Here is a 13,310-nt window from a genome sequence, read left to right on the forward strand (position 1 = left end):
AATCCAGACAGCACAATTGCTGAGTAGACATTAGCATGTTTATTCTGCATCACCCAGGACTCAAACTCACAACTTTAGACACCACGGCAACTCATGATCTTGCTGAGCTACCTGCCAAGCGAGAAAGTATTTGTTAGTTTGGTGTCAATTGAGCAAGAAATGTGAGAGGAAGCAGGTGAAGCTTGTCAAAGGCTGGATAATGAGTTAATAATCAGAATCAGGTGTGTTAGAGTGGGGAGCTACCTAAAACATGCATGGCAGTAGCTCTCCAGGAGCAGCGTTGATGACCACTGATACAAGATGTCATTGTACATCACCCTGGTCTTGAACTTACAACCTTTTTCACCAGGCACATCGTGATCACGTTGAGCTACCCGCAGAAACAGGACAATCAGAGGTGGCTTCACACTAAGACTTATGGAACCACCAGGGTTGTGATAACAGCTTTAAGGCAGATTTCAATGGCGTAAAAAATGTGGAAGGAGATTCATTTGTTTTACAGTTTTTGAGAAAAACAGAGTGATGGACATAATTCCTGCCAGCTCAAAGCATGTGAACTATTCAATTGGGCCTACATTTTGGTGGAAGTTGTAAAGTGGTAGCATGTACGACTGATTTGTTGTGAATTTTCAAAGTTTTAAACTTTAGTCGGTTGCTGTAGCGCCACCATCAGGACTATTGGCCCACAATACCTGTTTGGCATAGGACTGGACCTAAGCCTAGCTGCCCGGCTCCTAATAAGTGTATTGAAAGTCCATGGGAACAAGAGATGGATGTCATCAAAACTTGAAAGTGCATCCTTCCCAAACAAACAACTAACAGCGTGATCAGCGCTACAGTGCAAGTGCTTAGAGGCTTTTCATTTAGTAAATTGGTTTACTCTGACAGTTTCATGTAGAAAACTGCTAAAATGTACATGAAATGTGATTCAACAAAATAAGTACAACATTCTGTTTTGAACTGTTTGGGAATAATTCATTAGGAATCTATTTTCTTGCTAAGACATCAGTCTTTTTATTTTAAATTATGCTAGTTGTTACTATCCCTCAGAATAATATCTTTGAGAAGTTATCATGGAGAACCACAACAAATATGTAGAACCACAATTTCACTGGGCAAACTGACAGAGAGCCAAATCTTCTCCAGTAGAAAGTATTACAGTATAGCTAATATCATTAAGCTCCACCAAGGTACCATGTCTGTGCTCTCACATCACAGGTTGACAGGCAGGAGGGTCTTACTGTCAGGAAAACCTCCAGAGCTTTGCTGTCTGGTGAGCAGTGCTGTGAGCTGACTTACCCTGCCTGACGAAGGTCTGGCTGGTGTCCAGCAGGATGTCACAGCCCTCCACTATCATCCTCTCTATGGCCAGGTTCTTCCGGATGTTCTCCGTGTCACTCACCTCGTCATGCATTACTCTGGCCACACAGAAACACACCAGTTAGTTCAGTATTAAATATCAAGATGTATCAGGAAAGTTGATCATTGTGACAACCAGACACATACCTGGACAGTTCCTCTAATTTGGACTTGGCGAATTCAAGACTCTTGCGCTCCACATGCTCATGAGGTGTGTGTGCCAACAACTCATGCAAAGTGATGATGTAGCGAGGAATCTTGTAGGACAGAAGAGCAATGTGAAAAAAGACTATTAAAATATATCAACAATTCATAAAAGACAGTTTACATGGTGGCAATAGGTGGAGGAAAGAATTGACAAAAAAAAAACTGTGTGTGCTGGTGCCCATGATCTACCTGGAACATGGGGTATGTGAGGAAGGTCTCGAGCATCCTTCCCTCACAGGCGGCATTAGACTCGTACTGTTTCAGCAGCTTGTCGAAGTCTCTGTTCTGCTTACAGTTGGCCAAAACCTGCAGGCTGTACTGATGGTTACGCACAAACTCCTGATAGATGTTCAGCATGGGCAGCAGGATGTCAAATAGGTCAGCTAGACACAAAAACACACACACATACAGTATATATACAGTATGTAAGTCACATGAGGGTACAAGTCTAGGAATTAAGTTTGTATTTCCCACCAGCAGTTGGTTTAAGCTAAACATTCTGTTGCTATAGCAACCACTACTGGCACAGTTTAATAGCAGTTTAACTGATATTGTTGCAGCCACCATTTTGTCAGATCTGTGACCAATCAAATATTGACAGGCTACTTTCGTCTACTCCCCAAATGCCCTTGTTGGAGCTATCAATGTATACATATATGTATATATCTATATATACAGTATGTTGTGGTGTATCTATCTATCTATTTACTGTTTTTATTACAGCTGTTTTGTGATTATTGATTTGGGATTTAGTAGAATTTAGTTTTTGTTTCCATGATGGCCCAGTAATCAGGCCTATTGTTCTCTGGCTGCACCTCCCTCATCACCGTTAAGTACCTGATTAGCATATGATTGGCTTGACCATGGTGTTAATACACTGTGGTAAACGTTTGGCAAGTTGAATCTCAGACCACCATTTCTGTTTAAAGAGGGGTTTTCTTTTTTCACAATGGCTTCTTTGACTCCTCTTTCAAACCAACTCTTCTAACACCTTCTATTGTTTCTCATTGTTCACTACTGTTTTCAAAGTTTGCTTCCAATAAAAACTTCAAAGGCCAACTGCTGTCTTCAACCTTTAGTGGAGGTGTGCTTAACCCGCTGCATAGCTGTGCACCTCCACTCATAGTGAGGGCATAAGGCCAAAGTAATTAATTAATGGTCAAAATGAAGGGAAAACTATTTCATTTGCTAGTATAAATTAATTCAAGTCAGCCCCAAATTAAAGGAAGTGGTGAAAGGGCTGTAGCCACGGTAATGTTAGAGGGAAATGGAGAAAGATTGATAATTATATGTTTGTAATTATATGAGTGTCTGCATCCCAGTTTCTTTATTGATTAAGTTGCCTCTTTTCTTGGACAACATGCAGTTAGTTTAAAAAGCATCATCATGGTGTTAGATACATGACAAAGTCTACTCAAAGAATGAACATAACCTCATTTGAACATTTACAGTATGCAACTTTCTGAAATAGATGTTATTTCTTAAGTCACTGCAGAGAACCAAATGACTAGATCATCAGGCTTTTCAATGGCTGTGCCCTCAGAACGATGAAAGAATCAAAACCATGCAAGAAAAAGCAAACACCTCCATTATATTTGTCACAGATGGATGTTTCTATTCATTTGAACACAGCCTGTGTGGGGTTAAAATCATGTTGTATTGGAGGCTAAGTATTTTAATGACAATGGCAAAAAGGAATCAATCTGTACTGAAAATACCACAGAAACTGATGTGATGTCAAACATATTGTTGGTCAAAAACCTACATTCAGCGTCAGCCTGAAGCAGAGAGTCAGATAAGGGTGACATGTTGAATCACTCTTCTTTTTCTTTTTGAATTTGTCACAAGTAATTTGCTGTTGTGTCTTTCAGCAGTCTGTCTCCTAGGTGATGCTTATCTGTCGAGGGGGCTTCTGTTTTAGGAGGTGAATTTGTGGCATGCCTTCTGGTCTTGGTGGTCATTGTCTGTCAAGACAATGAGTGTGCTTGTTGCAGACTGAGATAGGGAAATGAGCATGTGTGTGTCTATGTGTGCGAATGGGGCAGTAAGACGTCAAGACTTACGTTTAAATGAGACAAACTGGACCACTGAAAACCTGACCTTGATTTCACTCAGTGGCTGCAGAGTGTGTATGCACAGGTGTGTATTTGTGTGTTTTGGGTATTGTGTGAGGTTAAGTAACAGCTTACCCAGCACAAGAGTGGGCCAGTTGGCTATCCTCGCCTTCAACCCTTGATGGAAAATCTCATGTAGGAACATGATGGTTTCACTGAAGACACAGTGAAAACGCAGTGTGAGAACAAAATGACAAAAGAGGTTTTATTGTTTTTTCACATCCTCAGTATCTGTCTCTGCTTGTGCCTTCGGCATAATTAACACTTCAGTGATTCAGTTAAAAGCAAAGACAGGAACACATTCACACAGACAGACACACCTGTTGAGGAAGATGCTGCTGACATCGTCATGACTGATGGGGGGTTTCTTGGAGCTGGCAGCCATCCTCAGAGGTCTGAGGAAACAGTTGACCAGGATGTAGAGCTGGTGGACGTACCTGTCATCACACACAAACAAACAGAAAAACACTCATATGTATCACTTAATAATGGGTTTAGACTTAAAACAGGGTTTAGACCAGTGAGGTATAGCAGACTCCCCAGCAATGTTATAGAAATTCAGATTTATCTTCAAAGCACATACAGTATATTATGTTTAATAAAGACACTGTTATTATTTGATAGTTGGGTTTTGTAATATTGTAATATACCTTAAATACTGTCTTACAGTTAGATGCTAAAATTTCCTGAATGTTTTATTATAATGAATGTCTCTCCCTGTTTGCTCATTACTGTACATACACATTACTAATGATCTTTTCTTAACATTTTTTGGTGTGAAAATGTCTTTTTAACTCGCCAGGGGCCCGTTTCACCAAATTTGCAATATGAAAGTTGTGATTTGCAACATGAGATAATTTTTCTCTAATTAAAATAGCCCAAAATGACCCATGCATGAGCATGCGAGAGGCCTGCAGGACTGAAAAAATTATCTGCAATTTGTGAACGACAATCTTTTGTGAAACCTGAAGCTACCACCACCCACGATCTCGATAAGCAGTGCTCGCAAATCGCTTTAGTGAAAGGGGCCCCAGGTCTCAACTCAATTACTCTTGCATTATAAATACACAGTATATAGTTATGTATATTGGGTTGTTTTTTTTAAATAACTGACTTTGTCTCTTTCAGCTCTCGGTCGTGTTTATTCATCACAGCTTAACTTGATAAAAACCAGCAAGAAAGCCTCAAATCAGGAGAATTGGTTTACAGCATCTGAACTAGAGGAGGTGGTTTTGTCTGCCAGTCAGGGTCTGACAATCTGAATGTGATTCAATTCAATTCAGTTTAATCCAATACATGTACAGAAGGGATGGCCGATATATATAATATCTTCTATCACAGTGTATGTAACTTTATATGAACTATCAATATATACATCTATGTGTATATCTATATATACAGCATATCGTGATATTGATTTTCTGAAAGTTCAATTAAGAAACCATTTAAAGGTGAAATATGTCATGGGAATGTCTGTTATGGTTACTCCAGTAAAATAAAAGACCTGACAAATCGAGATACCTCATCAAAATGATGATGATGTAAATCCAATATTGTCATAACGCAGTCCTGTTCACTGATTTGCAAAATTGTCTGGAATAATCTCATACAACTAGAAATATTAAAATGACAAATCTCTTTTCATAGTATTTATCATCATATCACCCAACCCTGCTGTATATTACTTAGTATAACACATCACTAAGAGCATCCTTTCCTAAGCCCTCGCCTACAATAAGTGAGATTTATGTCATGTATTGCAAAGCTTGACAATAGTGACAACTTTTCTTCAGTGTGTGCTGCTACTCTAGGCATAATGTATCTACATACTCTGTCTCTGCCTCCACCATGTTGAAGACGATCTGGTTCCTCTTCCTCATGCTCTCAGCATGAGGAGAGCAGATGTAGTCCTGAACGATGATCTTCCACTTCCGCCGACAGAGCCAGCCTCGCATGAAACTCTGCACCTGAGGAGATACAAACAAGGTAGCTTAGACATGGTCATACACATGGAGCATACATACTGTGCATGCAACAGGCTCACACACAACACGGTTACACACAGTTAACGCGTTACAGAAAAGAAAAACACATAAAACCTTCTAAAAAAAGTTCTACCTGAAATGAGCATTTAGAAAAACATTTATCTACCTTTTTTATCTTTTTGATATCCGGGTCTTCATTTTCATGGTTGACATGGTAAGGCCGCATTCGCTCCTTAGTTTTGTTTAGAGCTACAATCTTTAAAGAGAAATTCAGTCACAAACAATATGAGCATAATGTGGGTGATTAAATGTTTGCAAAAAAAGACACGTTAAATTACATTAAAACACATTAAGGAGAAACAATGGTCTTCTGAGGTATAGTAGGAAGTGATAAGATTTAATCAATGAGGATATTATATTCCTAAAGGGATTAACAGTCATTTGGTTGAATATTGCATATGTGATAGTCATGCAGTGTGTGCCCAGTGAACTGTAGGTGTGATTGCACGAGATAGACATCAGACTTCCTCATCTTTGACAAACTGGTGCCTACGTTCAGAAAGAAAGAATGACAGAAAAGGGGGAGGGCTGCTATCAGCTGGTGACAGTAAGCAAATTAAGGCTTACATGTGCCTGATAACCTGCATTGTAGGGCACAGCAGGTAGCCTGCTGAAGACAAAGTATAATCCTCTGCAGCTGAATATGTTCTATTTCTAGCAGAAACCAATCCATGGAATGACCTAATCTAATTATGTCATGTTCTTGTATAATTTTTTACAGCCATGAAATACTTTCTTCACACAGCAGTCAGTTTAGCCTTTAGACATGTGTCATTTACTCGCCGCAGGTAGGGAAAGCCAGCCGTCTACCACAAATTTAATGTCATCTTCCAGTTTGAAAACTGAGGCATACATGAGACACATCACAAAGGGAATAAGTCAACACAAAATGTTATTAAACTGTGGAAAAAATCTCATTTCACATTGTAAACCTAATAATAGACAGCACCCCAACCAACATCAAACATAGCTAGTAAAAGGTTTTTCTCGGCGATGCTAACTTGTGAAGAAATGAACCCAGCAGAGGTTTAGCTCTAGTGCTATATTACTTTCACCTACTTGCTTTTACCTTCAGGCCTCTTGACAACATCAGTTTATCACAGATGGAAGAAAGCATAAAAGATGAAACCAAAGCCATTTTCAGCCACACACTTTCATCTTCTTATTCACTAGTGCTAGCATGCAAATGGCAGCGGAGAGGAGCCAGTCTGCCAACTGTTGACAGTTACAGTGGCTAGTTGGTTTAATTATTCATAAACACGGAACAGCACACACAAACAAACAAACAAACAAGAGTATGTTTTAATGAGATGGATCACCAACTGCACACTGGTTCTCAAAGTCTAATCCTTTTTTCATGAGCAGCCCAATTACACAGGCAGATGTTTCCTAATATAAAATGTCTTTCGTTAGCATTTTCATTATCAACAGGGCTCACTGTATCCTGCCACTGAGATATAATCACAGTGTGTATCTGCCACAGAAATAACCTATACTAGCAAAATATTTATACATTATTGACATAAAGGAGCACAGACAGAATTGTAAATGACAGTGGACATGTGATTTAGGGAGATGTTAGCAGCTGGCCCAACAAGCAAATAGCTTCCCCTGGGGCCAACTGCTGCGCAGACCAGATTTCAATTTCAATCAAGCACCTATACATTGAGAATAACTCTTCAGTGCCTTCTGGGCATCTATGTGGCACATAAGAGAACATGTACAAAGGAACAACTTCTCATCAGATACAAAAGAGACATTAAATGATCTGGCAAATCACAGTAATTACATATTTAAAAAACAATGGTTTACAGGTCCATAATTTCTGAATAAAAACTTCCTAGTATCCAGTTTTCCTATAAAGAACTATGTAAATGGTTCAGTTGACACACTTTAAACTAATTAATTCCAATTAATTGATAGCGTAACCTAGACATTTTGTTAGTACAGCAGGTCAGGTCAGCTGATCATGCAACACAGCAGAGATATGAAATTTGTCTACAGGCAAGCATACAATTCAACATATATGGAGCAAAATTAATGAATTGGTTTAAACTGAGCTATTTTACTCATTATTTGTACCAAAATACTAAGTTATTTCAGGGAGACTTTTTAATTTATATATTTTTTTAAGTTTTTAAAAAAATATTCACAGACCCAAAAAATTAAGCATTACCAAAAGAATCACTGCTACCAACGACCTCTTCTGGAGTCAGTTTTATATCACATGTCTGTATATACACACTCATTTTTAGCTGGGTTGAAATCAATGTCACAATATTAATAAACTAAAATTACAGTATCGATATATATATATATATCATGATATTGAAAATTAATGCAAAATCATACATACAATTTTAAAACTGATGTTCAATGCAACAAGCCGTGCTCCACTGTTTTGCATTACATGAATCAAACTGTAAATATCAACTAACTCTTTTTATTTACAATTTATTGGACTGTAAAAATGTTGTAAAACAATAACATACAATTCAAGTCAAAGACGATAAACAATAATATCACATTACTGTGATGTACAAGTTTTTTCTCAGCAGTTTGACAGTGATGTCAGGATCCAAAGTAAGCTCACTTATTTTACCTCAGAAAAGATTACAGCTATTGATCTAATTACCATAAACCAATAATTACCTGCTGTCGTTTGTGTGTGTGAGAGAGAATTGTAATTAGCTCTGATTAACAACGTTGTAGAGGTCAGTTGTGTTTTGTGTGTGAGCGTGCACATGTGATTTATCGTGCTGTGACGGCAGAACAGAAACGTGTTACGTTCGATAAGGATAATGGTTTGGCAGCTGTTTGTAAGGACGCTGATGGGCTTGTGAGCAGTGAGCTTCTCCTCCTACGCTTAGAGGTGAATGAGTACCATTCCCACCCACTCCTCCGCTGCCATAAACACAGCTGTGAGAAGACACACACACTAAATACCCATAGGGATATGTGTGTGTGTATATATATATATATATATATATATATATATATATATATATATATATATATATATATATATATATATATATATATATATATATATATATACATATATAGTATACACACAAAGGTATACTATACAAGTGTTACATTCCTGCCACTGGATTCATGTTATTCCAGTGATCAACAATTGGCAGCAGTAATGCCCAAAAAAATGCAGCAAAGCACCAACAAAGGCAAAGAAAAAGAAGACTGCAAGCAAGTAAATATTCAAGAAAATAGCTTAGTAAATGTTTTACGAGGAAGGAAATGCATTGGTTGGACCTCAAGGATACACACAATGCGTTTGAGTAACAGTGAGTATTAACATAAATTTGATTGTTCACAAGAAAACTCCATAAGGCACCTTTGAATTTTGAATTGCATTCACCTTTGGGATGAAGACCATCATCTGTTTATGGTAGTTTTAATCAAGATGATTTCATATTTCACTGTTTTAATGTTTTAAAATGATACAAATGCCATCTAAAGTTGAGATACTTAGGATTTCAGTCCTGCTTGATTTGGCAACACCTCTGGTTTCTTGTGTTAACGGCAAAAACATTCGTCCCAGAGTTCCAGTCAAAATTATACTTGTGTCGAACTCTAGGATCAGTTAACACATTTTAAGGGGCTAGAAATGCAACAGAGGAAGAGCAACTCATTTATCTACTACACAGCCAAACAAACTGTGGCCTGAGAGGATTGTTTTAACAAAGAACACTAAGGAAGGAAGTCATCAACAACTAAACTTCCTCTTCAAATGCTCAGCACTGGCTGTTGCCTTCTGTGTTATGTGAAATGCACACATGCACTTTTTTTTTATCTTATGCATCCCGTTTAGTATACGCATTCATTGTTTCCTGTGGGTATGCAATTTAAATCCCACGTGGAAGAGGCAATTAATTACTGAAAAACATATCAGCTATTGCTGAAAAAATGCTGACCATAAACGGCATGAAAATGGGGTTTAATATGATGGATATTGAGGATTATACTGTTCAGGTGTGTCGGTGTATGTTTGTGTGTGTACACATGCTGTACCTCTGCTTTGAGCCTCTCAATTTCTGTATCCTGATCTTCTAGTTGGGTGCGCAGCTGATTGGCAGCCACCTTCTCAGTCTCCACTATCTGTACAAGGTGGATGTATTTCTGCATCAGCACCTCTCGTTCAATGATGATGTCAGAGTAACTGAAAATAAGGAGAAGTCCACAAATGGGAAAAACTTGTTATATCGTAAACATGACTGAATAGCAGCCTATACAAAAGAATGTATATTTCTTGCTGCTGTCCCTCATGTGTGTGTTATGGCAGAAAATTAGGGATTAACAAAAACACACTTGTGATTTGTGAAAGTGTAATGAAATAAATGCTATGCTGTGATTCAAATGATCCACCCTGTGTGAAGCTTTAAAATATTAAAAGCCCTGAAAACCTTGTGTCTCCACCAGCTTTTCACTGTGAGCAATGGGGTCCTTAATGAACACAACATTTTCTGCCAAAGTTAGAACAGTTTGGTTATTTCAGGAGACATTTCTGTATTTTTTCCCCTTGCTTTTCTCACTGGTTTGAAGTGGGCAGGGCTCAGTTGGAAAAGGTGATGTCACACATTTCAGTGCACCCATATGTGTTTAGCAACATTTGAATCAAAATCTGATGACAGTTGTAGGGTTGTTTGGTTATGTTGCCAGCAATTCATTCAAATCTGATCAAACTGCACCCACACAGTCCTGATGGAGCAGATTAGCTCCGTTTTTCAGTGTTAAACTCTAAATAATCACTAAACTAAGTGTTTTTTTTTCTGAACTTTAACTTTAAATTAAATAGTCTGACTATTTCATGTTATAGAGAAATATTTAAGATTTGAAGTTTTAACAGACCATATTGATGGCTTTGCATGTTTTGGCCTATGTAACAACAAATGTACATTCTTTATATATCTACTGACCATATTCTAGGGGTTGGCATATGTTTTTAGGTTAATATCCTTTTTGGGCTGCAACTAAAGACAGACTTGGCAGATGCAAACTTGTGTTAACCAGATCCAGTGATTTGCCTTTTTCACAGTTTCACAGTTGTCATAGAAGGAAAAGCACAGGTGTTACTAATAACATGAACGTTGGCTCTGTCCTATTTAAGTGTCCCAGTGAGCCATGACAGTGTGACAGTGCCAGAATGCACAAAAGACCCTGAAACCGAAGCAGATACATTTAATTCAGCCATCATTAATTTTATTATTTACACGTGTGCTTTTCCTATTGTGACATGTCAAAATGTCTGTTGTATAAAAAGGCATCTTCATTTTAATGGTCCTGCACACCTTCACAGGTGTTTTCACTTATTCTGACTGATTATACCTCTGCTCAGGTTGAAGTTGGATGGAGCAATGCTGGGAATTACATGAGGTCATCAAACTATATGTACCAATAAGAATAATAAAGGTTTCGATTTTCCCGCCCTAATAGGTGTAACAAAGCTAACAGAGGGAGAAAGCAATGTCAAGCACACACAGACTTTACATGTTAACACAGTCAAGAGAATAGGTTTAATCAGACACAATAAGTGATAACACCCGTGTAGGTCTACCAGGGCTTTTAATGGTAGGGGTCACAGTGTAATGTGGATTTAGTCGGCTGCTCAGTTAGGAATTTCGGAAGATGTTCAGATTGTATGGCACCACCTAGAAAATACAAGCAATACACGCTTCTTTTGAAACTATCAAATGCACATTATCTTTTTCAGGACATCTGTGTTTCATTTTCCAACAAGAGAATGCAGTGCTTTCCAGGAGCCAACTCAAACCTTAGACGCCTGAGCCTCTTTGAATACACCAACGAGCAAGAGCTTTCAAAAGATGCCGCAGTAACTTCATGTCACAATAATGTCAGTTTGACATTACCATGTATCTAAATCAAATTTTTCAGTCTTTGCAAGTTGACTGTCATTTTGTGCTGAAATACACTGAAACAAATGGATCGTGGAAGGAAACAAGTGCAAAAAGTTAGGTATTCTTTGGAACACACTCAGCTTTGCAGTCAATTATACATGATTTGTATTCAAGGAGCTATAACATGAAAAACCACCAGTATGGCCTTTAAAGTTCATATTAATGCTCTCTAATCTTAATGTTCTGTGGTCATGCAGAAGTCATGTTTCCTGCTACACAAAAAAGAAAGGGTAAATATCCTTGATACAATGCTATGTGTGTACCTCGCCTGCTGGATGGCCTCCACCCATTCATCGCACTCACTCTCCTCCTCCGTCCGCAGCTCCAGAGGCTTCTGTCCATCGTGACCGAACACGATGAGGAAATAGTGCTGAAGAGAGAAACATAAAGAGAGAAAAGCTTTTTATATTTGTGACCCTGAGACCAAACACATCTACAACACCACTCCTCAGTTGTGCCAGCAGTCTCACTCTACAAGACAAGACATTGTGGTTGCTCCTTTGAGATTCTAGCCACAGCTAATCAGACATATGGCACAGACATATGGAAACATTGCTTTCAACTGCATTTGCTTTTCACGCTCTTTTCTTGCCCAGATTCATCCTGAATAAAGTTCCAAATACCTTGACCATGAAGCAGGCAGAGCACACAGACAGAGAGAGAGACTGGACAGGGGAGGGTGGGAGGCTCATCACACATGACAGAGTTATTTGCTCACTGAAATAAATCAACTCTCATCGGTGCCTCTCTTCTCCACCAGCCTATTATCATCACCATCAATTAGCACGCTCCCTCTCTCTTCCTGTCTGTCTCTCTTATTATTCTGATGAATTTGAGTATCTGCCTTCAAAATACTTCCCCACACTTACACACAGACACATGCCAACACATGCAAGCACAGAGACACACACCTACAGTAGAGCACACACACACACACAGACACACCAGGCATTATGTGAAGTGATAGAGGCTTTTATTCAAATGGTCATGTCCTAGAGCATTGGGTTACCAGAAGAGCTGCTATTCTTAGTGAGGGAAAACAGAGAAGACTGAGCTCTGCATGGACTCTCTCTTTCTCCTCCTCCTCTTCTCTTCTCATCATCCAACCACCTCTTTCCTCCTCCTCTCTCTCTCTTTGCACTTCACCTATCATCCCACTCCGCCTCCTCTGCCCTGCTCAACCAGCATCCTCACTTCTCTTGTTGTCGAAACCCACTCCTCCTCCTCCTCCGCCTCCATCCCCACATCCCTTTATACTTTCATCTCTTTGTGTCTCTCTCAGTAAGGATTCAGTGAACCAAACAGAGTCCAGAGGAGAGACGTTTACCCCGCAGGAGGATGGACAGGCTTCGGCCCCTGCAGTGGGGATGGGCTGGGGACAGAGTCACCAAGGTTACTGGAACACACACACACACACACACACACACACACTCAGAGACCCTCCTCCATCTCCATCACCATCCTCCTATCCCTGCTTTTTATGTATCTGTCATTTCAATTCACTGGCTGGCTGGATTTTATTACATCAACAATAACCTGCGAGCTAACAGTCTTTGACACAGAGAAAGAGAGACAGAGAAGGATTGAGAGAGGGAGCAGTTACATAATATTTCTTAACCGAGTGCATATTTCTAAATTGTGTCACCACC

General features: G+C 39.0%; 1 protein-coding gene across 3 annotated transcripts in view; it reads right to left on the bottom strand.

Annotated features, from left to right (window-relative positions):
- Window positions 1–13,310, bottom strand: part of rasgrf2b (Ras protein-specific guanine nucleotide-releasing factor 2b) — a 47,358-nt gene that overhangs the window by 19,866 nt on the left and 14,182 nt on the right. For all 3 annotated transcript variants that reach the window (XM_044196331.1, XM_044196332.1, XM_044196330.1), the window contains exons 2-10: window positions 11,925–12,031; window positions 9,758–9,905; window positions 5,832–5,921; window positions 5,511–5,647; window positions 4,001–4,117; window positions 3,756–3,835; window positions 1,756–1,949; window positions 1,507–1,616; window positions 1,300–1,418 (exon numbers count right to left, since the gene is read on the bottom strand). In XM_044196331.1, coding sequence (XP_044052266.1) covers window positions 1,300–1,418; window positions 1,507–1,616; window positions 1,756–1,949; window positions 3,756–3,835; window positions 4,001–4,117; window positions 5,511–5,647; window positions 5,832–5,921; window positions 9,758–9,905; window positions 11,925–12,031 — 1,102 coding nt within the window. The remainder of the gene's footprint in view (window positions 1–1,299; window positions 1,419–1,506; window positions 1,617–1,755; window positions 1,950–3,755; window positions 3,836–4,000; window positions 4,118–5,510; window positions 5,648–5,831; window positions 5,922–9,757; window positions 9,906–11,924; window positions 12,032–13,310) is intronic.

The sequence above is a fragment of the Siniperca chuatsi genome, linkage group LG5, assembly GCF_020085105.1.
Source record: "Siniperca chuatsi isolate FFG_IHB_CAS linkage group LG5, ASM2008510v1, whole genome shotgun sequence".
In the NCBI taxonomy this organism is placed as follows: Eukaryota; Metazoa; Chordata; class Actinopteri; order Centrarchiformes; family Sinipercidae; genus Siniperca; species Siniperca chuatsi.